Source organism: Myotis daubentonii, chromosome 12 (assembly GCF_963259705.1).
Source record: "Myotis daubentonii chromosome 12, mMyoDau2.1, whole genome shotgun sequence".
In the NCBI taxonomy this organism is placed as follows: domain Eukaryota; kingdom Metazoa; phylum Chordata; class Mammalia; order Chiroptera; family Vespertilionidae; genus Myotis; species Myotis daubentonii.
The window spans coordinates 42,513,848-42,540,613 of record NC_081851.1 but is presented as its reverse complement, the minus strand read 5'-3'; the positions used below and the strand labels follow the sequence as shown (position 1 = coordinate 42,540,613).

Here is a 26,766-nt window from a genome sequence, read left to right as displayed (position 1 = left end):
GGTAACATCTGCAACTTTAATTTTTATTGCATTGTCAACATTTGCACAGAGATTTAGGTCTGACTTTATCTTGGCCCCATAAGCAGAGAAATTGAACGAGTTGCTGAAGTTATGTCTAATGAACAGTGGCTGCTCCTATTCCAGAGTCCACTCTACTGAGCGGCAGACTAATCCCTAGCTGCCTAATGAGTATCTCTACTGGGATGTCTGGAAAGACTCATCCTGCTCTTCCCTCCATATTAGTTTGCTAGGGCCGCTGTAACAGATTGGCTTCAACAACAGATGTGTTGTTCTGGAGGCTAGAAGTCAGAGATTGAGATGTCAGCAGGGCTGGTTCCTATGAGGGCTGTGAGAAAAAAATCTGTCCCAGGCCCCTAGCTTCTGAGGTCTGCTGGCAGGTCTTGTAGACATATTACCTGGATCTCTGTGTTCCTCTTCACATGGCGCTGTCCTTGTGGGTTTGTGTTGATATCTGCTCCCCTATTAAGGACACTAGTCATATTGAGTAGGGCCCGCCCACCCCAACCACCTCATTTTAATTTGATTATCTCTGTAAATACCCTATTTCCAAATTAAGATCCCATTTTGAGGTACTGGGGGTTAGAACTTCAACGTAACTTGTCTTGAGGACACAGTTCAACCCATAACACCTCTCCCAACGCCCCTCCCCCATATTCCATTGCTGATTGAATGGAACCTTCATTTCCCAGGCCTCTCATCTCCAGGCCACTCCATCTCTTCACCAGCTGGTCTGGTGGCCAGAATTGCCTGGACCAGGCAAGGCTAGATGCCACAGGCCCATCACAGATGTCCCGGCTGCCAAGGAGGTTGCATTGGATCTCCTCCATTAACTTCCGGAAGGTGGTGGGGGAGGCCAGGTTGTATAAACCAGGGGGGCTGCTTGGAAGATGTGCAAAAATGCCTGAACCACTGGCGCTTTGGGGTGTCAACTCGAGCATCAAGGACGTGCTGGCGTCGTTAGGAAGCAGGAGCACTAACTAGGGGCGCCCTCTTGGGAAGCTGTGGTGGAGATGGAAAGTAGGTGGTGGGGAGTGGCCAACATTTGGGAACAGAATGTGGCTTGGACTGGAGAACAGGTTGGGAGAGCGGGGAGGTGTGTGTGTGTGGGAGGGGGGGGGGATTAGGCCTGGGGGAAGGGTGGTGAGGCCAAACAGAGGCCCAGAGGGGAAGAACAGGCCCCATGGGGGAAACGAGGCTGTTTTCAAACACACAAAGTGTGGTAGATAGTTAAGTCCAGAGCTCAGGAGAGAGGCAGGACCTTAAAACAAGTTTTCAGACACCTGAGTGGACTAGATTCCCTTGGGAAAGCCAGGAGGAGTGGAGGCTCTGCAACACTCTAGTCACTGCCCAAACCCTGGGGGAAAAAACTATTCAGAGAGTTGGAGGGAGAGAAGCGAGAATGAGGAGCCCGAGAAGGGCCCCAGAGGCAGGGTGAGGAGAGAAAGGACCTCCTGAGACCACAGCAATGAGGGAAGGTCAAGGTCGGGGAAGGTCAAGGTCAGGGAAGGTCAAGGTCAGGGAAGGCCAAGGCCGTTGTCGGCACCAGCTCTGGCAGAGGCCCTGGGGGGTGGTTCCTTAACACGCGCAAATTGTGTCCGGTCAGAAGGAAGCTGCACACGCACCTCTGTCACCTTTTAACTGTTTATTGTATAATATAAAACTACAAAAGTAAGACTGCTCATTTCCATGTACATTTCATCTGTCCAGTTGTTTCGATTACAGCCCAAACCTACATGTGAATACAGCCATCGGGGTTCCAATGTAACGTCTGTAATATTGCATAGAAAAGGCACAGCTCTCAGGTCTGTGGGGGAAAGGTTACACTTCCTCTTTAGACAAAATCCTCCTTAAAAACTATGCACCAAATGTCACTATGTACATCATTTCCAAAATCTTGGTTGTTTGCTTGCATGGACTGCACTTCTCTTCCAAACTTATTATCCCCAAAAGATGTCCAAGATTTTTATTGGCTTTGTCTGCAATAGCATTTGATCCTGGCTAATTTTCAAGAAACATTTAGACTCATTCTTAGAAGCACTGAAGACAACGGTACACAAGCAGGAACTTACACCTCGCTGTTCGCCGGCAATTACAGGAAGTTAACCATTTACAGCCAGAATAGGTTCAATATGCTCTTTTCGGTATTTTCATAAAATGTAGGAAGGCCCAATTTGGAACAGCAAGGTTTTTAAATTAAGACAATTCATGGAAAATATCAATCGCTACACTAGGTAGAGTCTTTTTTTTTTTTTTTAAACATCTGTCACTTAAGAAGGCTGCCCAGCGGTATTCATAATTCATTGTTTACCACGAAGGTGGTTAATAAATTTAAGCTTTAAAAACGATCCGTAAGTTGATACTTTGGCTCTTTGGAGCTTATTTATGTAAGAAATTTTCCTTGATTGACCTCAGGGCAGTTGGGACGCGCCAAGGGGCTATGGCAATAAAAAGCTCAATTGATAAAGACACTCGAGGTGTAGAGGAGGCCCTGGCTAGCTCTCACCTTGTGGTGTGAACAAGGGTGTCAGTGTGGTTGCCCCTTCTGTCGGAGAGAGAAAGTGCTACTAAAAAACATTTAAAAAGATCAACCCTTTGATGCTTGATTTTCTTTAAAAATTTGGAGGTATTGAAACATCCCTCACCCATTCCTTTTGCATATTTCAAATAGACCCACATTGGAGAGGAGAGTACAAATGAATGTGGACTGGGCATATGATGAGACGACCCGGGGGTCTGGCTCGGACCCCCTGTTAATACAGATTGACATGCCTACCAGAGAATACATTCCTACCATACATTCTGCACATGTTACGATCCAGATGTTGTTAGAGCTCCACAGTAAAATAAATATATTTACACAGAAAAAAAAGAGGAATAAATAACTTATGGAAAAAAAATCACTTCAAATTCAAAGCTCTTAATATTCTGCTCTCATCTTGTCACTTCATTGCACATCACTGTCCATGGGTGTCCTCTCCCAGTCACACCCAGCACGTCTTTCTCATGAAGGCACCTCGAACTGCCTGCCTGACTCTGAAGGCCACGCTATGTCCTCTGCACAGGGGAGGCGCGCCCCAGGCCGCGCTCAGACTGGGACGTGCAGATCGCACGCGGCTCACAGTCTTCCCTGCTGGGACATCGCTTTGGGAACACTTGATGGTTTTGTTCTTTTTAAACCTTGCCACTCGTTTCCTGGGTCTTCCTCAGAAGACCGTGAATATCGAGCGTTTACGGCAAGGGTGTCCAGAGCTGACAAGCGATTGCCTGATGTTGGGGCGTTTTTGTTGTTGTTGTTTGTTTTGATTTTCAAGACCAGCCTTACAAATACTAGAGTCCGAGACCACGTCTGGGCAACACTTCGCCGTGCTTATTTGAACTGTTGCCCAACATATGGGATTTGTTTAAACACACGATTTGCTAATCCAACCAAAGTACAGTTGTTCTAAGTTACTGTAAATCAGCTTTTAACAACGGCAAATCAACCGCCTTACCCTGTTATTGTTCGGAATAATCAACACTATTGTGTATGTATACATATGGATAAGTGTGCAGCATGTGGTGAGTGTACCAGGTCCTCCAGTTATCAAAAGCGTGGCATCTGGGCTGGCTTGTTCTCCACAGAAAAAGGAAGCTCTTAAAACGGACAGGCACAGCAACACTGGAAGCATTTACAACAACCCTCCCCTCACCTGTATATGGTCCCTGGTCCCATCACAGGAAATGACACATCTGCAGCAGTACAAGGTGTCCTGGTGGAGGTTGCTTGGAGGAGAACAAGAGCAATTTGATCTGTTTCCCCACTGCTCTCCTGAGTTGATAATTAGCCTTTAAAAACACATTCAAGTGGGGGAGGGGCGGGGAAATAAATTAGAATGTAGATTTAATCATACCATGCACGATGAATCTTTTGATTAGATGAGCAGTTCCTTCATCACAAATGTATTTGTTTTGCCATGTGCATTATAAAAATAAAACTATCTATGGCTTGTTTAAAGTGCCATCTTATAAAGCTGTCTTTTTTTTAAATTGGCCAGAAAGACTCAATTTTATCCATGGCAAGAAGTGAGCAGAATTGGTGACTGAATATTGACAAATGACTAACAACAAAGACAACAACAACAACAACACAAATCCCATAATTTAAAAATTCTTAAATAAATATAAAAGTTATTCCTAAAGAAGCCACCTGCATTTCAAAAATATAGGATGTAACCAGCGACAGTACCATTGGAAGAAAGAAACAACTGAAAGGAAAAGGCCATAAACAATGTCGGCAACAAGCATGATACATTGCAAACATTTCAAAATTAAATGTACACCGTTAGGAATAAAAAGCTACTTCTCAAGTGTCCTGGTTTGGGGGTAGGGGGTAGGGGGTGAGGGTGGCAAGGGGAGGAGGAGGAGGAGGAACATGCATAGAAAGTCCTGTGTATTTGGGTAAAACAGCCTTGTGAAGTGTAGTTAAAGCAGTTGATTCAAGAAAGCAACCAGATTGGAAGCTGTGACATAATGGGACCAACTCCTGGTTCAAGGGCCACGGCTGTTTCAAGAGTGCATCCTGGGCTGGGCCGAGGTGGGCCGAGCTCACGGTGGTGATCATGAAGATACCATTTTCAGCATTTAGCAACAGAGGGAAGGGAAGGTGGAAAAGACAATTGGGCAACATGATGGATGCCTTCTGGGGGAGATTTTTTTCTCTAGGAGCCCTAAGCATTGCAAAAGGGTTTAGTTCCAAGAAGAGGTTGGTTGCTTTTCATAAAATTTTGTTCACATGTAAAATTTCAGGTCATCATAAAAATTATGCCAAAAAGGAAAGATTTGTGTGTTTTTTTAAAAAAATAAAAACAATTAAAAGCGCAAACTTGGCATAAATACAGTGAGTATTCGGTAGTCTTCCCCCTCAAGAGAGGGAGCTAAAGAGAACCATCACTTAAACCCCGAGCTCCATGGCCACCTCCCGCCAACTGCTTAATGCAAGTTTGATGAGCAGATGTGGCTCTGGCTTTGGAAGTCACAGTGCTGGCGGGTGTTCATGCCAGGAGGCCGGCGCTTGTGAAATTTGGGTGTGATATCGCCTGGCCCTTTCTTAAAGCGCTGTGTGTGTGTGTGTGTGTGTGTGTGTGTGTGTGTGTGTGTGTGTCTGCATTTGGGGGACGTCAACTGCGGATTGATTTGATCCAATTTTCTCTTTGCACCAAACACATATAAAACATTACAACGCTATAAAAGTACAAGTGCAACTTGTACATCTGAAGTTTGCAGGAACTATGTGAGCAAATCCTATCAAAATAGCTATCTCATATGTATAAACAGCATTTGTTTTTAGAAAAACAATATCATAAACTGCAGAATCTGTACAAAAATATAAAATAAATTTGGGCAGCAGTTTCTAAACAGCCATGTAAATGCAACACTTACGAGGAGTTAATGCCTCTAAAAAGGCTGAATTGCCAAGTCAACCTATACAGGGCGAAAATGCCGGAAAAGGTACTGAGATTATCTAAATAATATATATATATATATATACTTTTTCTTTGTTTTACCTCTTGCAATAAAACTTATAGAAAAAATAGACAAATATGCACATGCAATTTACAGCTTTCCCATCTTATTCCTTGTGCTTCACTTGAACTGTTAATTTTTGCCATTCGACACAGCAACATTGTCTTCAAATGTATTCTTTCCTATTCTTTCCAGGGTAGTAGGTCTCTGAGGAACCACTCAAAAACGTGTATTGAAAGTGGTCATACTTGGATGAAGGCACTCCAACTCTGCTCAAAGCAAAAACTAGTGTGATCCTTTTGTAAAACGTTCTTTTTCTCTGAAAAAGGCAAGCAAGGGTGCATGCACAGTGCGGAGCGCTGTCGGGGCGCGGGGACACTCGCAGGGTCCGGGCGGGCGGCACGGGTCGCCGGGGCGGGGAGGGGGGGCGGTGTCCCCGGGATTAGGACCCCACGAGCACCTCCATGATGTGGTCCAGCTCCGTGAGGTCCATTTTGAAAGGCTGACTCGGGGCGACGGGCTGGCTGCTGTAGGGGGCGAGGGTCTTGAGGAGGTCGTCCGCCGACACGGGGGCCATCTTCGCGGCTGTGCCCGAGGCGGAGGTGCAGGGGTCGAAATCATACATGGACGTGTCAATGTCGGCGAACAGGATGTCGTCCAGGGTCAGGTCCGTCAGAAACCCCGTGGACGTGGTGACCTCGAAATTCCCGGGCAGAGAGTCCATCAGTTTGGGGTCGTCGGGGCGGCCGTCGGGGAGCCCCTCGGGTTTCGGGGCGCTGGCCTCGCTGGCGCCCCCTTTGGAGCTGCCAGTGGCGGCGCCGGCGGCGGAGGTAGATGTGGGACAGAGCTCCTCGATCTCGTCCAAGGCGGAGGAGAAGCTGTCCTTCTCGGGCGGGAGGGCCGGGGAGGGGAGTCTGGGGGGGGCCGCGGGCGGCGGGGCGGCCGGGGAAGTGCAAAAAGTGTCGTCGTCGTCCTCGAGCAGCGAGGCCGGGGTGAGGCAGGCCTCCAGGGGTGTAGTGCTGGCCAGGTCCCCGGGGTGCGCGGGCGGGGGCGCGGGGGCGCTGAAGGCGGGCGGGGCCTCCCGGTAGCCGCCGCTCAGCGAGGAGGCGCCGGGCTGGGAGGACGGGGTGAAGGCGGGCCGCAGGCTGCCCTCCTGCTTGAGCTCCTCCTGGATCCGCCGCAGCATGTTGTTGATTAAGACGGTCTTCTGCAGGCTGGGCTCGGTGAGGGGCCTCTGGTTGTAGAGCTTCATAAGGGAAATGTTGAAGATAGTCTGGCGCTGTAAGGTGTAAGACACCTTGGACGGACCGTCGGAGGGAGACAGGATTTTGCCTTCCAGCCCATCTTCATGCTCATCAAACTTCCGTTTTCCTCCTTTACCCAACATATATCTGGCAGAGGAGAAAGGAAGGAAACGGAGTTACTCACAGGAGAACTTACTGCTGCCATTAGGAAGACGCTGGTGCAGAGGTCAGCGCGTGGACTTGTGCGAGCCCCTGCCCAGGCTTAACCGGGGGAAGACCCGAGAGTCAGGGAACTGGAAGATCTACTTCTGTATGCCCGTGGAGCACTGTTTTTCACTACACAGTCTGGTGAATGTATTTCTTGGGAAATGTGTACGACCCAGACAAGTTAAACGTTACCATGGAAACGGTGATTTTTACTTTCTCAGCTCCGGCGCTTGCCTAACATTACCATGCAGGTTCAATTTCCCTCCCCCAAACAGATTTATTTTTAAAGCCCAAGAAAAGCACTTACAATGCTATGACCTGGACAGATAAAGGTGTCAGAGGTTACAGCCTGAACACATCTTGAACGATTAAAAGAACCAACTTGGAGGGGAACATGCACACTTTTGGTAGCACTGTGTGTGCTTTCAAAACGCCTTTTCCTTCCTCATTATGCACAGAGCCCTTCTGTCTGTCTGGTGACACGTGGTGAAGCGCTTGGCCTGTGTTAAATGACCGCAGTGATTAAGCTGCCACCGCTTTTCAGTCTAGAATCAAGTGGAAGAATGTGGATTTCCCTGCCCAAGTTTTTCCATGGCTCAATGTCACTGCATACAGTTATGTCTGAATGCAAGTGGACTAATTGAAAGCAATGTGCTCTGATTATAAGCATTGCTGTTTGGATACCTGAGACATTTCATAACAAAATACTTACTGTGAGTCCAGATATATATATATATGTATTTCAAAGAATCAGCACTCTCACAGCTCAGACCTTGAGCATTTGGGAGTGGGTGGGACTTCAGCTCCTGCCCCGCCTTGCCTGACGCTCACAGCCAAGGCTGAGGTGCCTCCTCTGCTGCCCTGGCCGGAGTCAAGACACCTTCAGCTGGCTGCACCTTCCTCTTCCTGTTCGACCATCTCAACACAACAAGCGCAAGTCCACTGGCCTTTGCCTCGTGGACCTTAACTTCTGACTATTTAATCGAGACATGGCTCTACGCCAAGCCCGTGCTTGCTCTCACACCCTCTACACACGGACCCACAGACACGCGGAAATGCTCTCAAGGCCACGCACTCTGATATCTTTAAGTACGAGCACGTGCTTTTGAAAAGAGTTATTCAACTTTCCTTCTAACAGTGACTTGCCTTTTACTGAACTGTTTCAGCTGATTTTGACGGCACCTCATTCAATCCCTCACTAACGCATTCGGCATCTGTGCTGTCTTGGGCTCCCGGCCAGGCAGTGGGTCCCTCAGGGGAATAAAGCCTGGTCTTCAGGGGCTGAGCAGTTCCTCCTACACCTCCTTATCACTTTGGACTGTGAGTCTCATCCTAACGGGACACGGCCAACCACAGTGAGACTTCAGAAATTCCTTCCAACTCTTCGCTGGAGAAGGCCACGCCGCCCCTGGGGGCGGACAGATGTGCAGGCGGTCAGCGCGCGGTCAGCGCCGGCACACAGGTTCCACCGGAGGAGGCGACCCCCGTGTGCCTCAGTCGCAGGGAGAGAGAGACGCAGACAGCTGCTACGCATCAATGTCAGAACCAGCGCGAGAATCTGTTAATGCTCATAAAAATGTGGAGCTACTCGCACGAAACACTCTTCCGCATTTTATAAACATTAAGAACATGTCTGTCAATCACCAGAACCAAAGACCAGTCTCATAATGAACTGTTCCCTAAGGCGAGGGAGGTATGATAGTCACTACTTGCTTATCTAAGACCTCAGGTGACAAACATTTCCTACTCTGTAGTGCTGAAAGTCTCATTTGTATATTTACTTTGCATAGAACATTTCCTATCTGAAGTATCTGTGCTCATTTAAACTTCAGGGTGAATCCGAGAGGAAGTGATTTCGTTTCACGTTACAAAACACTTTCTACTTTATGCATTTAGAAGTGTGACCGGACCACTGTGTTTTGAAACAGATAACTGTATTCACAATGACACTGTTTGTATTTGCTTACAATTTAAGCATCTAAATACTTCCAGAGAAAATCCGCTTTTGCCAAAGAGCTCTAAGTGCATTTAGTTCTCATATAAAGATGTTAGATGATCTATGTTATATATTATAATGTGAATAGACCCAAGACATTTAAACATGTGTGACAGAGTAGACAAATGCATACATGCAACAGCGAACGGATCGGCCTCTCTGACTCCATCTTGGTCAAGCCTGCTTCCTTCCCATGGCCTTCAGGCCAATGGCATCGGTTTAGTTTTGCATACAGACATGCTAATCATTAGAGGAATCCTGCTTGTCCCTTGAATTAAAAAAAAAACACCCCCTTACCAGAAGGTGCCTCTCCCAAGGAGATAAGGGGAGTATATACGGTTTATCAAAGATTTGCAGGAACCTCGAGGCTGGACTCACATCAACCAGGATCAACAGGGCCAGCAATCTTCCTCAGACCCTTGCTGGCACCCGTATGTCTTTGGTAGTCAATCACGTCTTGCCCCTCCCATTTCCCCTTCCCTTGACAGAAAAGAAGCCTGAACTCTGTACCTTCTTAAGATGGATTTGAGTCACCAAAAGGGCTCCCATTTTTCTTGGTTGGTACCTTCTCAATCAATATACTTTTTTTTTTTTTTTTTTTACTCCAAACTCTGATGTTTTGAGTTTGGGCCTTTTGAAGCACTAGGCACACATATGTTAGACCCGTAGCATACACAAATACTCTAAAACAGTGCTTCTCAAAGTGTGGTCCATAGATGATCTGTGAACTGTTACTGGTCCATGATGAGGTAAGTAGAGATACTATATGATTGAGAAACTTTTACAGTAAACTTAAGAGTAACTGTATGTCTGTAGATGTAATAAAGAATGAGGATTCTGTTTTTACATCTTTGTATTTTTCATTTCATTTCTCTAGCAATTATTTTCCTTGTGTTTTACTAAAGTATGAGTCTATGAAGGAGGAAGAAATCAAACAAAATGGTTCTTTATCACAGCAACTTTTAGAAACACTGTCCTACAATGTAAACCAAATGCACAACTAAAAGCAAACTAGTAAGCTCACTGCCACTTTGAGTCTTACTGGCTTTCTTGAGGAAAGGTAGGTAAGGCACTATAGACTTGTCCTTTTCTTTTAGTCATTGATATAGAACTGTTTCTGATAAAGATTTATTTCTGAAATAAATAACAGGATTTTCCCAATAACTCACATTTCTCTAGAAATAATCACTGAATCCTTGGGACTCAAATATTGACAAAGCGTTCAGTCCTGTAGGCATTTAGCAGAATTCCCAGAGCTGAAGAGAGGCTTTCCGAGGGATTTCCATGTGAGAAGCACCTCACTTCCAATTAGAATGATCCAGCTGGTCATCGCTGCGGGATGACCCCAGTGATTTAGGAAAAGCTCATCAGAAACCTGTAATGCTGTCTGGATGGGGAAGGAGGAGGGCCCGTGTAGACAAACTCTGTGAGCAGGAATAGACAGAAAAAATCGAATCTTGGATGCTTTTCAAATGAGTAAATAATAAGGACCCATGACAGAATATGTCTCAAAGCAGGTTTGCCTTCATTTCTCTGTTTCTCTTTATGAGGCAAAACTGGCTCCACACACCCAGTAAGATTGCAAAAGGCACACAATCATGATGTGTAACCCTACTTCCACCTACATTTTTATAGAAAGGAATAAAATGCAACATCACAGAACCTAGCCCACATTTTTACTTAAAAATCAATTCTACAAAGTTAAAGCTTATCCAAAGTTTGCTTAATCCTGTTCAGAATCAAGTCTTCCCACTCGGCCTCCTAGAAGTGGGAGGACGTGAGAGGAACTCCCTCTCGGTGGCGTATTACCGACCACCTCCGTGGAGCAGGACACCATTCAAACAAGAAAATACAAGCCTCTCAAGAAGCCGAGGGGAGGGCGAGAAGCCAGCAAACAGCATCTCAGGGCCTGAGCTCAGGTCGGCCCAAGCCAGAGCGGCAGCTCCCGAGCCTCTAGCCTCCAGCACTGCAGGAAACAACAATAGCTCAGGGAGCAGGCTATCCGAGAGACACGTGACCTTTTCAAAGGCCTCCCCGGGCTGCGGCCAGAAGACAGGCAGTAGCTGGGGCTCATTAAGGGCCTCCAGGTACCGGGAAGGGGGTTCCTGTCTGGAAGGCCCGGAGCTCACCCAGAAGAGGCGCTTGTGACCAGCCGGGTTTCTAGGCCACCCTGAGGCGTGACACCCACTTTGTCTCCTCCCTCAGCTTCAAAGACCCAAAAGGGAATCTGGGCTTCGGGGCTTGTTGGAGCCCCCCAAGAGGAGGATGGAAGTGGGGGCGGCCTCCCTGTGCGGCCCATGCGAAGGGCCCTGAGACGAACCACAGGCACTCTTCCTTAGAACAGTCAGCCAGTGGCTCTTCAGGAAAGGTTTGTGGTAAGACGCCTTCCCTTCTCCAATACATTTGTTAGAACAAACTCCTGGCTTTCTCATTTTCTTGCCATAATTGTTAGCAACTATTAACTACAGCAAAGTTTTGAAAATAAAGAACAAAACTCACAGGAAGCAATATAAATGAAAACTTCTTTCAGAGTTTTCCACAAAGTTTAATACGGAATAAAACTCTATATACACCGAGCCTGGCTTCCTTCCGGTTGTGCAGCTTTCATTCAGAAGGACCGGGCTGCCCTCAAAAGCGACAGTGCACATGATCAAAAGCAATAAATGTCCCCAGAAGAATCCTCGGAAGAAGAGAGGATGGAGAAACAGGCGATGGCGTTACCTGATACTTGGGGGTTTGCATTTCAAGATTTTGAGTGACGCCCACAGTAAGGAACATGAGAGATTATTATGGACTGGAGTATCCAGAGAGACTGCTGGAGATAGGCCTGGAGATGTGTATTTGAGGTGGGATGGTCTCTTAATGTCTATTTCCCACCCCAACCAGTAAACCCCAGGAGGGCGCAGCCTGCCTGTTCTGTTCACCTCCTCAGGACAGGGCAGTCCCTGACCCACCAAAGATGCTCCCTAGACAGTTGCTGAATAAGTAAACGGTAAATGGAAAGAATGAGGAAAGACACTACGGGACAGCCAGAGAAGAACGGTCGCGAAGTTGGAGACGTGTGTCTCTGGTCCTGAGTGTGAACTGGGCCAGGGAGGGAGGGCGGGAGGAGGAGAGGTGGGCCAGCGGAGGGAGTCCTGGGACCCGGGCACAGAGGGAGGGCTCTGCTCAGCACGCTCTCCTGTGCCCGCCTCTCTTGAGTTCTGGAATGTGGGTGAGCACAGACTCACCTGGGGCATGTTAACAGAGAATGCTGCCTTCCACCCCGAGGTTCTCATTCAGCAGGTCTGGTGTGGGGCCCAGGAAACCGCACCTCAGGAACCACGACTTCCTTCCCCCCAATTGGCCATTTCATGTTTAAGCCTGAGAATCTCTCTACTCAGTTAAACCCGAGTCTGAAGTCTTCCCTATTCATGTCTAAGCAAGGAAGGAACAAAAGAACAAACAGCGTTTCTGCGATGGCAACCGACAGCTGACACTGGAAAGAAGACTGTGTGGAATTAAGATGTCTTCTGCTCAATTTTATTGACAGAACGCAGCTCCTCCGACGGACACATCAGGCCCCCCTGGCCAGTGGGCCCCGATTCTTCTTACTGTGATCTCAGAGTGAATGATGGCGGCGAGGCCTGTGCCCAAGGGCCAAAAAGGAATGGAAACATTTAAATTAAATGTTTAAATTAAACACTAAATAATTAAAAGGGTAACATTTCACAGCTTTTGCATTTTTAAGGCATTAAGTATTATTAAATGTAAGTATTTAAAAAACCCACAAGTGATCAAAAAAAGTTCTCTAATTCCATGCTTTAAAACTACATATTCAAGCTATGATTTAAAAAAAAAATTTTTTAAACCCTTTAATGTTATCTGGACTGTCAAAATAAATGTCATGATTTTTAAATTAAGAATATTAAACCTGGCCCGGCTGGCATGGCTCAGTGGTTGAGCGTCGACCTATGAACCAGGAGGTCATGGTTCGATTCCCGGTCAGGGCACATGCCCGGGTCACAGGCTCAGTCCTCAGTAGGGGGCATGCAGGAGGCAGCTGATCAATGATTCTCTCCTTCTATCTCTCCCTCTCCCTTCCGCTCTGAAATAAAAAATAAAACAAAAAGGATGTTAAATTTACTGGTGCAAACTACCACTTCTGTCAGCCCCACTAACAACAACAAAACCCACTGCTCTAACCTGCAGGCTCACCATAGCCCTCAGTGGCCACTAGTGCCCCCTAGAGGCCCAGAGCCTGGTAGCCGCGGACTGACAGGCCCCTGCAGGGTGAGGGCAGCATCACTGCTGGCTGCTGAGTGGGGAGCCCGCCTCAGCCCATCACCAAGGCTGCCTTTCTGGCTTTCTGACTCTGTGCTGGTCCAAAAGAGATGTAAACATTGCATTGTGCTTTCGCGTAACTCATCCCAAACAATAGTCCTCACCCCAGGCAGAAGGAAAGCCACCCATCTCACCCTGCTCGATATCCAGGGAATTAATGCTTCAAAAGGTCTTCAGAGGGGGTCAAAATTGATAGCTTGGTCGCAGTTTCTGAAGGGAGCACATGATTGGGAAAGGTGGGACTGACCACATGGTCAAAAAGGCAGCAACGAGGTGAGGTGCTTGGCCCTGTGCCTGCGGAGGGTGTGAAATCGGCTCCCAGCTCAACACCACCCAGATGCAAGGATGGGTGATGGGGGACCCAAGAAGTCATTACTTTTAAACAACTCAAGGCTCAGCTGGTTCCTACCTTGCGCACATTTTCAAGAGCTTATTCCAACGTCCTTCTGGACTAGTGAATAACAACCAGAATCTAGTGTTTTCCCTTCTCAGAAGTGGAGCAGGCTTCGCGATTAAGTGACATGTTGTTTCAAAAGTCAGCGAACAAGGCAGAACTAAGCCGCGTGTCTGCAGTCGGGGACGGGTAGCCTAGCAGGGCACGCGGCTTCTGCGGAGCTGGTCACACTCTACCTCCTCGCCCGCGTGGCGAAGACACTGGTGTTTGCCTGGGTATAAGTCACTGGCCTATACACTTAGGATCTGAATACTGTACATACTTTAAAAAAACACACAAAAAACACCACCTTTTAAACCCTAGTTAACAGCTCTCAAGGAAAAGGTGCCTAATTCAAAGGGGAGCTTTAAGAAGCCACATCCCTAATCTCTTCAACTCCACTGTCCAGTGTGACCACAAGTGTGACCACTGGTGGCTGAAGCGCCCAGAAGTGCCGATGCGGACACTGCTCATCACAGAGAGGCGGCAGCGATGCCAACAGTTCGGAACCATGGCCTGTCCTCCTGGACCTACCTCGTTGGAACAGAGAGGCTAAGAAGAAGTGACGAGTGTCTCCGAAGAGGCCAGCAGAGGCTATTTCCTCACTCTGACATCCTGTGTCGCCAAAACCCCAAGTCCTTTAAGTGGAAACACATTCTTTCCGTTTCTTTTAGGGGTAGTGGCAGAAGAAAGGAGCGCCCCTGGCAAAATTATTGTGTATGTGACAGACTTCCAAGACCAGAAGAGAGAGGCCGGCCAGAAATGGTTTTGCGACAACTTGTGAAACAGAATCTTCTCATTTCTCCTCTCTCACCCCACACAGTCGCTTTAAGATGTGTTTTGGACCCTGCTTTAGAGGTGGTCCGAATATCCAGCCTCTGCTCCTAACAAAGACACCTACCCACCAGCCAGGGCCTCTGAGCCACGGTTCTGCCCGCAGGCTGCCACACAGCAACTCTCAGGCCGGAAGGAAAGCTGCTCCCACTTCAATGGGGGAAGACACATTTGCCTGGACAACTTTCCACAGTTAAACTATCCCACTTTAAAAACACACAGGACCCAGACATCCGATAATGTCCATTCATTTAGCACCCTCCCTCCCGCAGGTAACAACAAAACACGCCAGGAGAACAAGGCCACCCCAAAGGACATGGTAGGGGTGGTGCCGACAGGATGGGAGAGGAAGCTGAGAGAAACAGGCAAGTCCTCCAAGGTTTTGCTATCCAAGGCCGTGTAATGCTGTGTGTGGCAAGCACAGAAGTAGTGATAGCCCGTCCACCTCCCCGCTCACCCCCTCACCCCCACCGCCTGCAAGCACCTGGATAGCAATTTGTTGAGCCTCCAGGAAACAAGGGGGGAGGACCAGCACCCCCAAAGGCTGCCTTCAGACTCCAAAGTGACTGCCTCTGGCCCAGGGGAATGGCAGATAACAGGGGGAAAATTTCACTGGGGGGAAAGCCTCTCTTCTTATTTACAGACAAGCGTAGGGGCTCCCAGAAGACAAGGGATGTCAGTAACACAGCCCCTAAAGCTGCCCGGATGGGCTTTTTTTCAAACCAAAGCTCATCCAGGATGAGGTCCCTGCAGTCACAGCCATACTAATTGGTAAGTAAGACAAAGCCTCCCCTAACAAATCAGCAATGTCGTTATGAAGCCAGTCGCTAGCGAAGCCAGTTGGGCGCGCTGGGGTGCTAGTCTGCAGCTGTAACCCGACACCACTGTTTGCAGCGTGCCTGCCCCGCCTCTCCCCTGTGCAGGGGGCTCCGGCTGCGGGCACCGCACCAGGGCTTAGTAATCGCCAGACAATAACTTTCGAAGGAGACCAAGGGAGACAGTTTCTGAACTTCAGGGGGAACAATCAATCCGCTTTGCTTTCTTGACAGCATCTCAAAGCCTGGAGATACAGGGAAATTTAGCCAGGAAGTCAACCTCTAAGTGAACTTAAAACAACAACAACGAAGACTTGTCTATTTGGCGGAGTCTTCTAAAGGCCACATTTTAAGACGCTCTAGCTTTCCCGTTCAGGATTTTTACACACCTGTATTAAGTTGAAGACAGTTTCTGGCACTATTAGTTTGTTAAATATAATCTGTTCTCTTGAAAAAAGGAAAAAAAAAAAAACCCACACTTAAAGCTTGACAACTAACTGCATTTAGCAGGCAAAATAAGTCCAATTCTGGGAGATAATGTTTCAAGTAAATATTTCTTTGGAATAAATTATGGCCTGGTTAATCAACATCTGGAAAGAAAAAATGGGCTTCTTTATAGTGCAACTGTTAAGTAGTACAAAATGTTTCTAATATCCTGTCTGATTGGTTCTTCCAACAGCTGGGAATTTTGGGTTTTAAACCTAACTCCTGAAGCAAGGGACACCAGTCACTTTCTTTCAGAGACAGTGGAAATGCTAATAATTCTTTTATTTTACCTAAGGATTCTGGCTTAAAGCACTGCACACGTAAAGTAAAAGACTGGGCAAGATTATACAGAATTTAAGGTTAACAAGAACACACTCAATGATATGATGCTTGGAACCTGCTTTAAAATACTCTAGAAAAAAGCCCTGGTTGTGTAGCTGATACAAGACTGACAAAATGTTGCTAACTGTGGACGCTGGGTGATGAGTACAAGGGAGTGCATTGTACTCTTCCCTCTACTTTTGAGTATGTTTGCAATTTTCCATAATAAAAAGTTTAAAAAAATACAACACATCAATAGATTCTATAAATTTAAAAAATCAAGTAAGCACAATCAATTATTTACACTCTCGCCGAGAACTATTTTATTAACGTGATAGATTATTTTACACAGAAGAAAACTATCAGTGCTCTGTGTAGTAAACAAACATGCCCAGTAGGAGTCGGAACTCCTTCAAGCTCTGAAAGACAGAATTCCACATCCAGCCACAAGGGGGCGTAGCAGAGCAACAAGGCACTCCTGAAGTCTGATTACTCACAGCAATGTCTACCTACAGATCTCTCAGAGTATACACTTTTCCAAGACTGTTCCTCAATCCCGGTCTCTGCAGGACACTGCTAAGCAAGCCAAATTCTGGAAATACTGTCTGTAGAAAAGGCTGTTGCCTGTATATAAGACACACTGATGCTTCAAAGACCATGGTTAAAATTCTGGGAGGATTTCTCAAGTGAGAACACACAAACAATAACAAACACACAAACCCATGTGATAAGATGCGGATTCAGAGAAGCCAACAGTTCAGAATTTCCACTGGGGGTACTAAGGTAGAGTCCCAACCACACAATGAGTTTTAAGGTAAGCACTAAGAATTTTACTAGCATAGAAAAGCCTTCAGTAATCCTATTGCTTCTTAATATCAGGAAATTACTTACATGCTAAACAGACACAGCAGTTATTTGGGAAAGCTTCATAAAGGATATTGGAGAGAAGTCATTTAATTATAAAACGCAACACAGTTAACCTTAGAGAGATAATGGGGCAAGTTTTATAAGTGCTTGCTGGAATTCCTTCCATTCAAATACAAACTTCAGTTCTATGATGTGTGTTCAGTAAGAATGTCCATAAGAGTTGAACTATGATCTCCAATATTTCCATAGGAAACTTGGTAAATATTATTGTAATTTTTTATAAATAATATATTACAGTAAGCATTTAAATTATGGTGCTACTTCATAATAATTTGATGTCAGAAACACATCTTTAGCTGAATCTAAAGCCTCATTAACATGAGAACTTAGGTTTGAATTTCTTTCCCTTAAGATTATGTGCCTGTAAAGATTACCAAACCTCACCCCACCCCCATTCCTATGCATAACGAAAATATTTTTTTCTCCTGTATTTATAATTGCTTGGATGGGATTCTGGTTTCAGCCCTCCTGTAGCATCTTTTCCCCAAAGATACCTTGTTTTTCCCCTCACACGAGACCTTTAATAAACAATGTCATGGGAGGTGGGGGGAGCTTAAGGTAGAAACCAAATGCTTTGCCAAAAGTATGTGACGGTTGTTGTTTTTTGTTTTTTTAAAAGAGGGCTATCTGATATATAAAAAAAGACATACTAAAACAGATAAATGTAATTTGTTAGAACAAATCAGTGAAAAGCGCGATTGCATATTAATTTAAACAAAAGATTTCCTTTGAGGTTTTGTTAAACTACTGGCCTTGAAAAAAACAAATAAAAACTAAGTATGCTACATCAGGAAGTGTTTGGATGGAAGTGTTTCTTAACGGTTATGATTACTTTTTAATTTTCTTTGCTTTCAATGTTGGAATGCTTTATTACTGTGAAAAACTGCTTAAAAGAAGGCATGCTATAAAACATTCCTCACAAACACAAAACATATTTCATCTTTTAATTTCCACATGCCCAGTTTAAAGAAGAAAAGCAGAGAAATGTTATTTATTTACTTACTGAGTGAATCTAAACATTGTATTACATGATCTAAACCTGAATTCCTTAAAAGAAAATTATCAAATTTCTACAATATGACATTTGAGTATAAAGATAGGTATGTAAAAGGAAGGAAATAACTATTCTATTGTGTAAATATCTGTCCCATGTAAGCAACATACATATTCTGAATGTTTACTTATTTCTATGAACTAGGCAGGCTAGTGATAAGGTTTTACAAAAACAACTTACACTGATATCATATATGTGAATAATTCACAAAGTAGAAAAAGGGAACGATACAAACTAAACCTGAGGGCAGTGAGTGATAATTTGTAAATGTGGCGGCCATTCATTCTTACTTACTTTGGGGGCTATTCCGAGATCAAATGTATTTCTTCTGTATTGTTAATTAATGACCCACAGAACTTTACACAAAGTCATGTAGTCAAATACGATCAAAATAATCAGAGTACTACACTGAACGCAATAAATATTTACTTTCTTAGGAAGCTACCTCTTACTACTTCAAGGATCTTCAATGACCTTTAGGGAGGGAGCGCCTGCCTCCAACCTCCCCCGCTTGCCCCCTGGACATTCCTGAACATTCCGATTCCTCCCGCCTATCTTACTTGGGGATCTGCATTTTGAATTTGTAAGCCGATTACTGTTGGACAGCAAACAATCATCAGATGGTAAAAAAATACTTTTAAAATATTAATCTGTTTTAAAAACTGTTCGGAGAAGACCACCAGGAGGCTCATGGCAAGCAGAGAGGCAGAGCCAAAACCTCTTCAGCCGCAGACCACAGGGCTCCAACGCCACGGCCAGCTCGGCGCTCTGCGACAGCAGGGAAGACACAGGAGCACACACATACACGGAGGCTCCCTCCTCAAAACAGGGAGAGAAATCTGAAAAGCAAATCTGTATCCAGTTATTGTTATAATACGGGAGAAGCACTCGGGGAGGACAGATCAGTCTAAAACAGTCGCCACCTCGTTATCTCCTTAGTGTGGATAGAACCTTATGCAAACCTGTCTGGAGGAGAGATGACCTTGGGACTTTCAGATTCCCTGAGTTTAACTTGGGCAACCCTTCTCAACACCAGGGTGGGGTACTCCAGCAGGCCTGCCGCAGCGTGGTGTGGGATGATAAGCAGCCAGCCAGAGAGAGGAGAGCAAGGGGCTAAAGGCTCATCTGCAGACTGGCTTTTCAGTATTTAATTTTTTGACCGTGGCATATTCAAGTAGAACTTTTTACTTTTGTTCAACAGGTTCACACAGCCCACTATAAATTTGTGTGTGTGTGTGTGTGTATAAAATGTCCTTAAGAGCCAGAATCCATTCTCCTATGTGAAACTCCACACACACACACACACACACACACACACACACACACAACCTATGAAAGTTTTTAAAGAAAAAAAAAATCTTAGAATCAAACAGTAACTCTGCAAAGCTACAGGTTTTTTTGCATAGAGGCGAAAAAGACAGTAATACAGACATGAAGTCATTTTAAGAATTTAGGTTTGCTGCTACCCGAAGTTACTAGAGAAACAAAGCTGCCTCTGGGCACCTAAAACTAGTCAGACCTGCTGTAGCAGTTGCACAGTCGGCTCCAGCTCTGTCCTCCACTCTCCTCCCTCCAGCCCCCACCCCACGCAGCCGCATAGCTCACTCCACTGAGGGCGGCGCCCAGCCAGGCACACTCATCCCTCGCTCCTCCGCTCCTCCGCGGTCCCTGCTCAGAGGCAGGGCCGGCTCTGGACACACAGTGTGCAAGCCTGAGAGGAGGCCAGCTGAGAGAGCAGCCGATGCCAACTCCATTTGGAACTGAAAGCTGCAGTGGGTGCAGAACACAGCTACGGGCTCCCCGATTGCTTAAAGAGATCGATCAAGTTGTGGTGCTTGCTTCAGTGACACCTGGCAGGTACTTTCAATTCAGTTCAGTTGAGGAACAGGAGATCTCGGGAGGAGACGAACCAGCCTTTCCAGCTTTAGGGGCCCTCAGACCACAACAGAGAGCAGAATTTCCAAAAGGGAGTTTGCACCGCATTGAAGACACGCATCTCTTTCGTCCTATTAGAAATCATACGTTGTCAAAGATATTGTGTTGGTATTTTTCGATTTTTATTTGTATTTCAAAGAAAATTTTTAGACAGCCAAGTATGTTTTTTTTTGTCTCATGATCTTCAAGGGAAAAACAAAACACAACAACAACAAAAAACAAGGCCTCTATTTATTACCCAGAACAGAAATGTTGTCTTATTGGCCTGACATATGCCATTCACAGACTCATACAAAGCATGAACTGCCACACAGTGCTCATGGAGAGAGACGCTGCTCTGCACAATGAGGGATGGGCGCTCCGGGGACAGTTCTGCTCACAGGGTTTCCCAGCATCTGGGCGGAGGGCAGAAGTTTGCCTTCAATGCCAATTGCACTGGCCACTGCAGACACTTTCTCTTAAAAAGACAGGCCAACTTTGGTTAGTCGCCGGCTCCTTCGAGAATATGAAAACTAAATTGAACATCCACACACTTGTTGGCATCCCAGCTTTCAGGTTTCTGTCCATTGTTTAAGGAATGTTAACAGTGGGTAGAAAATACATAAATTGTGCATACGCAGTGGCCACTGCACTTTTAGAATTTCATATTCCGCTGGTCCAGGTCAATTCATGGAAAGACCTAGGATGGTGACTGTTCCCCTTATCGCGAGGCCAGTTTTCCATAAAACTGGAGCTTGCCCTATGGTGCCTTTAGTATACAAGTGATCTTTGAGCTCAGTAATCAGAGAGAAAGTCAGTCTCTCTCTCTCTCTCTCTCTCTCTCTCTCTCTCTCTCTCTCTTCTTTGCCAAGAAACTAATACAACTATAGTTATTCCCTATAGGATATGCCATAACACTAAATATAAAATTTCTGTAGCAGCAAACTTTTAAAAAATTCTACAAGTGAATTAAAGTTCACACTCTGAAATACCATATTTATCTATACATATTTTAATCTACATGTAAAACTGACAAAATCATCTTGATTTTTCTAATATAAATGAAATGTAAGATATAGCTTTATGCTCTTACCAGTGTTCCTCAACAAGAAACTACAGCAAAAAAAAACAATTAAATAGATAAATAAGTACACAAACAAAAACCTTTAAAAGTTTTTATTGTAGCTTTTACCCATCTTAGCTATTATAAAATGTTTTGGCTGAGAGTAAACTTTTAGTATAATTTGATACTGATAATTTGTTATCTGCTCCTTTATTTATCCACAGGAAAAATATCTTTAAGTATGTGGATGTGTATCTCCAACCCCCCCCTTCTATCTTTTGATCTGTTTTGTGTATGTGTACATGTTTCTAAAGTAGTGTTGTAACTTATTCTCCCACTGGATCACTATTTAAAAACAGTGGATGCCAAAAGCTATCAGCTGCTACACAAATCTGAGTGAGTTTTAAAATATCGTAATATATGCTATTTTCCTATGCTCATTATTAATAATCAGTGCATAGTAACTGGGTAAATTTTAGTGCCTGAATTAAATAAAAATGCTTTCAAGAGGGGCAATTCAGCAAATGGGAGTCCAAAGATGTTTCTAAATGTGAGTTAATATCCTTCTCTTGGTCCTTAAAGGGAAACAAGCTCAAGCAGCTGTTACCTAAGGAGCAGCGGTGACACTTGCCTGACAATAAAACTGTTCCCTAGGACACCCCTTGTCCGCACTCGATGGGTATTACAAAATTCCAGTCCTCTCTCCTACCTGCTGTCATACAGCAAGGAACAGAGCTGAGTGTTTAAAACAAACACACCAAAAGGCTGTCAAATCCATTTCATAAGACTTCTCATCTGAGAGCAACATGGTTATACACATTGTAATTAGGAGTGTGGGGGGGGGGTAAAATTATTTTAAGGGCCTCAAGCTTGATGACCAACATAAACAACTTTACACTAACATGCAACACCTCTAAGTAAATCAATGAAGTGAAAGGAAAACTTGCTAACATTCCTCACTTTTTTTTTTAAATTTAACGAAGACATTGATAAAATGAACAGGGAAGCAGAGAGTCTTGCTCGTACCAGAAGCTGGGATCTTAGGAGGGTATTTTCATCCTCACAGCACACCCCGGCACACTCAAATCAGAATAGACTGCTATAAAAAGGGGGAGGAATAAATGGCAATGGGAGGAGCTCTTGGGGTGAGATGTGCCTTCTGGTTAGCTGAGCAACTCACCCCCCCCACCCCCCACCCCCCCATCCGCAGAACAACCCGGAGGCTCTCAGGTGGACTGTCCTCCAGGGGTTGAGTGGAGCCAAGAGCCCACTTCACTCCTGTCAGAGACTAGTCCCTCATTATAAAAGGCTACTCTGAACACTCAAGGCCTCAGGGATCCTACTGGCTACTACAGCTCCCAGGCTCTTTACACACATCTGTAGACATTTCTTAACATATATTGGGAAATCAGAAAGCCTATTTCATGAACAAAGCTTGGAAACATTTACGTACTATCTTCCTGAAGGCCAACTGGGACTGCTCGATTCGATTCAAACAAAAACTGCTCCAGTCTGAGCCTGATGGCTCACCCTGCTGACTGCCCTTCCCCATTCAGTGCCTGTAAAAACTTACTTTCCACCTCCCGAAGCATCCGGAAACTACCCAATGTGAAAGCAAAAAGTTATTCTAAGACAAAGTACCTATCTAATCTTTTCATGAGACGAGAGTAAACCCAGAACTCTACTCCCATCTCAGTCTATGAATTCTGCTCAAGGTGAGGTAACTAATGACCAAGGAGAAACGTAAGAACAACTTGGGTTTTCTCTCCGTGCACTGTGCCTCTTCCAGCACCCTCTGTCTTGACGGTACAAAGTCCAGGGCTTGGGACAGCTGGCTCCCCTCCACCCCCTCCCTTTCAGTCACAGGCGGTCACCACCAAGATGACTTGTAGATTTCTAACTTAGAGTTGAATATGCATGTATATTCAAAATCAATACCCTGGCACACGGGCGAAAAGAGGGTAGCGAGGGCTGTTTTTAAGCTGGAAAACACAGGAAAACTCACAGAAACACGCCAGAGCAAGTTGGATGCAAACCCGGGCACGGAACTCAAAAGTGAAGCAGCCTTCGCGGCAGCAATCCGAGCCTTAAAAAAAAAAAAGTCTCGCACGTTCACAACAACACAACCGCCACCAACACGCACACACATCCCGGCAGCAAAAGCGACAGCTCCCAGCTCCCTGGGCCTCACGGCTGGGCTCGGGGAGCTCCCGACACCCTCTTGACCCCGGTCCGTGACTCCCGGCCCCGGCCCTTCCCCCAGCAGATCTGCGCCCGTCGGCTGGGGGGTCCCAGCCCTCACCCCGGGCGTCCCCGGGCGCCGGGCCGGGCAGCAGCGGGAGGGAGCTCTCCTCCCGGTACCTGCTCCAGCCCAGGTCCCAGTCGCGGCGGCTTCCACGACCCTCGCGGCCGCCCGGGGCCCTCCTCCGCCCTCCAGGCTTTCCCGGCCCTCGGCCGGGTTCCCCCGCCGCCCCCCCGCCCAGGGGGAGCCCAGCGCAGCGGAGGACCCCCTCCGGCCCGGCGCCGGGAGAACTTACCACATGCAGCTCCCGCTGGGAACTAGCGCATCGGGAGGGGCAGCCCACTCCTCCAGCTAGTCCCGCTCCATGCGGGGCGCCCGGCTCCGGGGGCCGAGGGTGGCGCCGGGGAGCGGGCGGCAGGCGAGACTGAAGCTAAGCCTCCGCCGTCCTCTGCCTGCGCGCTCGGAACATTATACAATGGTGGCGGCGGAGGCGGCGGCGGCGGCGGGCAGCGAGCGGAGGAGGAAGCGGGAGGCGGGCGGAGGGGGCGCCCTGACCGAGCGAGCGGCAGCTCGTGCTCCAGCACTCGCCGTGCAGGAGTGACGTGCGGCCCGCGAGCCTCCCGCGAGCTCCCGGCCCGGGCTCAGCAGGCCCCGCCCTCCCCGCCCGGCCCCGCCCTCGCCGGCCCCGGCCCCGCCCCCTCCCCCGGCGGTCCCGGGAGGCGCGATGAATGCCGAGCGGGGCCCCGGCCGCCCGAGGAGCAGGAAGGGGCAGCGGGCGCACGGGAGACGCCGGGTGGCAGCGCTGCCCACGGCTGCCTCTCCGGCCGACGCGCCCTTTCTTTTCTCTTAAGGCTTAAGGAGAAGGGGAGCGGAAAAGAGACACCCGGGCCCGGGGACCCCTGCTCCCCCCCACAACCACCCCCCCCCCCCCCACACACACACACTCTCTAGAAAACACTCATTTAAAGGACCGAACGGCTGGTGACAAAGGCGGCGGCGAGTGCGGCGCGCGCACAGCCTGCAGAGTGGTGCGACCGCAAATATGACAAGCATCTGAGCTATTCGGCAACTTGGGGCCGGTCCGCAGGGCGGGCAGGGTCCCGCGGGGTGGGGGTGGGGGGCAAAAACCCGACCCCGAGGCGCGGCGTCCACGCTGCCGCGGGGCTTTCGGGAGGGGAGTCCCGGGAGGGCGCGAGCGGCCGCGGCCGCCGCTGGGGCACTCAGTCCCCGACGACCCCGCAGAACTCTCGAGCGACCCGCAAAGATATCCCAATGGCAGGGTGCGGGCTCCCGCTGGAGCCGGGGGAGAAAATGCCCCTTGTGCGTGGTGGCCTCGGCCAAGCTTTCGAAATGGGTCGCCAAGTCAACAGTACTTCCCGAGCAGGACGGAAGGACCGAGTGGCATCCTCCGTGCCAGGCTGCGCCGCGGGGCAGACCCGGCAGCCGGCGGCCACCGGCCCTGAAAGAGTCCACGAAGGTAGGGAAGCCAGGCTCGGAGACAGACGCAGGGCGGCCAGAGACTCCAGTCCTCTGCCCAGAAGTTTCACGTCCTTAGCCTTTTCCTCTCCGTAGGAAAGCTACTGCGAGGAACTACTTATATTCAGCAGGGACATTTATTATACTAGCTGAAAGAGGTTGTGTGTATGCCTACATGGTGCGAATTTAAAGAAAGACAGCTTTAAAAGAGAGACCGCTCCCCTGGAAAGCAGAGATGGTTTTTATTTTAAAAATTATATGAGCGCTCAGTGTAAAAATGTTACAAAAAATAATTCAGGCACCTTAACATTTTGGCTGCTACCCCAATCAGTATCTCAGATCACTTCCGTGTTTAATGGTCCACTATGCCAGCTATATTTAAGGATAATAAAGCTTTAAGGCCTAACATAAAGGTGATTATAAGTCGTTAACATCAACACAAATGTAGGCCTATTCGAACTGTTCTGCAATGATTTGTTATCAAATTGATGCTTGCCTTGAAATTAAACCTGGGCTAAAATGTTTGGTAGAGGAGACAATGTTTCCTGTTTTATCTTTAAGGGGGATGGAAAAGGTTTTTACTGGATCCTCAATATAATGAAAACCTTACACAGATTTTTCTTTAAGTCTAACCGATGCCAAAGGCTAATTATTCGTGGCTATCTTTGGAAAGACCCATTATAATGGGGTTCCAAATACACCCGGTGGAAGGAGTGCTCAGGCCCTCTGCAGGTCCTGCTCAGTTGGTGCCTGGGTGGCACAGCATTCAAACAATTTGCTGGGAAGCCAGGATATTTTTCATTTCCAGAGTTCTGCCTTTAGAGAAGACACTAACTACTAACAGTTTCCTAACCACCCACTCACATATACTTTCAGTGCTCACTTTAAGGAAAAGCCATTGAAATAGAAGCTTTAATAATCTCTTCCTGCGCTCTCTTTTGTAGGGGAGGCCAGAGGGCTCTGTTGGACTTAACATGAATTTAAGCTGTTACTCATGAACTGAAGTTAGCAGCAAGTTCGAGTTGCAGAATTTGTGTGGCACGGATACTTTCTAACAAATGGATTCCCAAACGCAGTATTCCTGTACAAAAGAACTAAGATCGAAGTGACAATTTTTGTGTCTCCAGAGTGGACACCTGATTCTGATAAATGCTCCGTCAAGGTTTGCGTTCTTAGCAGGCAACCTGAGTTTGGGGTGAGATGGCTGGCACCTTTCCACACGTTTGAAGGTTGTAATGCTATCCCATCAGTGCACATGTTATAAACAAGTCCCGCTTCCCCCACTTTCAGATTCTGGCATCTTTCACCAAGAAGTCAATGCGTCAAGTGGCAGCTCCAACAGCCCCTGATGTGGTCCAACACCAGGTGGTTAACCTTCCCCCTTCCCCCTATGCCAAGTCCCCACAGGCTGGCCCTAGGAATCCAAGTCCCTGAGGATCAGGAAAGGCCCTCCCAGAGCTTTTGAAGTGAACTCCCTTCAGTATGCAATGGCACGTTCTGTTTTTTAAATTATTTGTTCCTAGCAAATGAGCAAGAAATGCTTAGTGAACATGATAGTGTCATGTTCACGCTTTGGGACTTTTAAAAGCCCATTTAAAATAATCCTGCCTTCAGGATGGAGAGTTCAGTTTCTCCCTCTCACTTGCACGTAGAAATCAGGCCAGTCATCCACATTTAACTACCAGGAACATACCTGTTTAGGGAGAAAAGAAACATTGCTTTTCCAAGTAAAGAACTGTGATGGCAATTATTAAAAATACTTCGTGAGTTTAATTTCAGAGAGGTACTTCTCAACATTGCTTTGCAGTTCTGGGTACTTAGTTTGCACTTCACTGCTTCTCTTGAAAGTTTCTGTGCCTTCACATCTTGCAAACTACTAGACTACTGCGCTAACTGAAGGCCACTTTC

At 46.9% G+C, this 26,766-nt stretch overlaps 1 protein-coding gene across 6 annotated transcripts in view; it reads right to left on the bottom strand.

Annotated features, from left to right (window-relative positions):
- Positions 1 to 1,648: 1,648 nt before the first annotated feature.
- The window catches only part of SERTAD2 (SERTA domain containing 2), a 108,316-nt gene continuing 83,198 nt past the window's right edge, over positions 1,649 to 26,766 (bottom strand). The window contains exons 1-4 of one of the 6 annotated variants that reach the window (XM_059659642.1): positions 23,678 to 24,008; positions 23,146 to 23,226; positions 5,984 to 6,914; positions 1,649 to 3,846 (exon numbers count right to left, since the gene is read on the bottom strand). In XM_059659642.1, the coding sequence (XP_059515625.1) occupies positions 3,733 to 3,846; positions 5,984 to 6,910 (1,041 nt within the window). In that variant the 5' untranslated portion in view covers positions 6,911 to 6,914; positions 23,146 to 23,226; positions 23,678 to 24,008 and the 3' untranslated portion in view covers positions 1,649 to 3,732. Of the gene's footprint in view, positions 6,915 to 10,139; positions 10,395 to 12,200; positions 12,597 to 23,145; positions 23,227 to 23,677; positions 24,009 to 26,766 lie in introns of those variants that run through there. The other 5 variants (XM_059659644.1, XM_059659643.1, XM_059659640.1 and 2 more) reach the window with 5 other exon arrangements.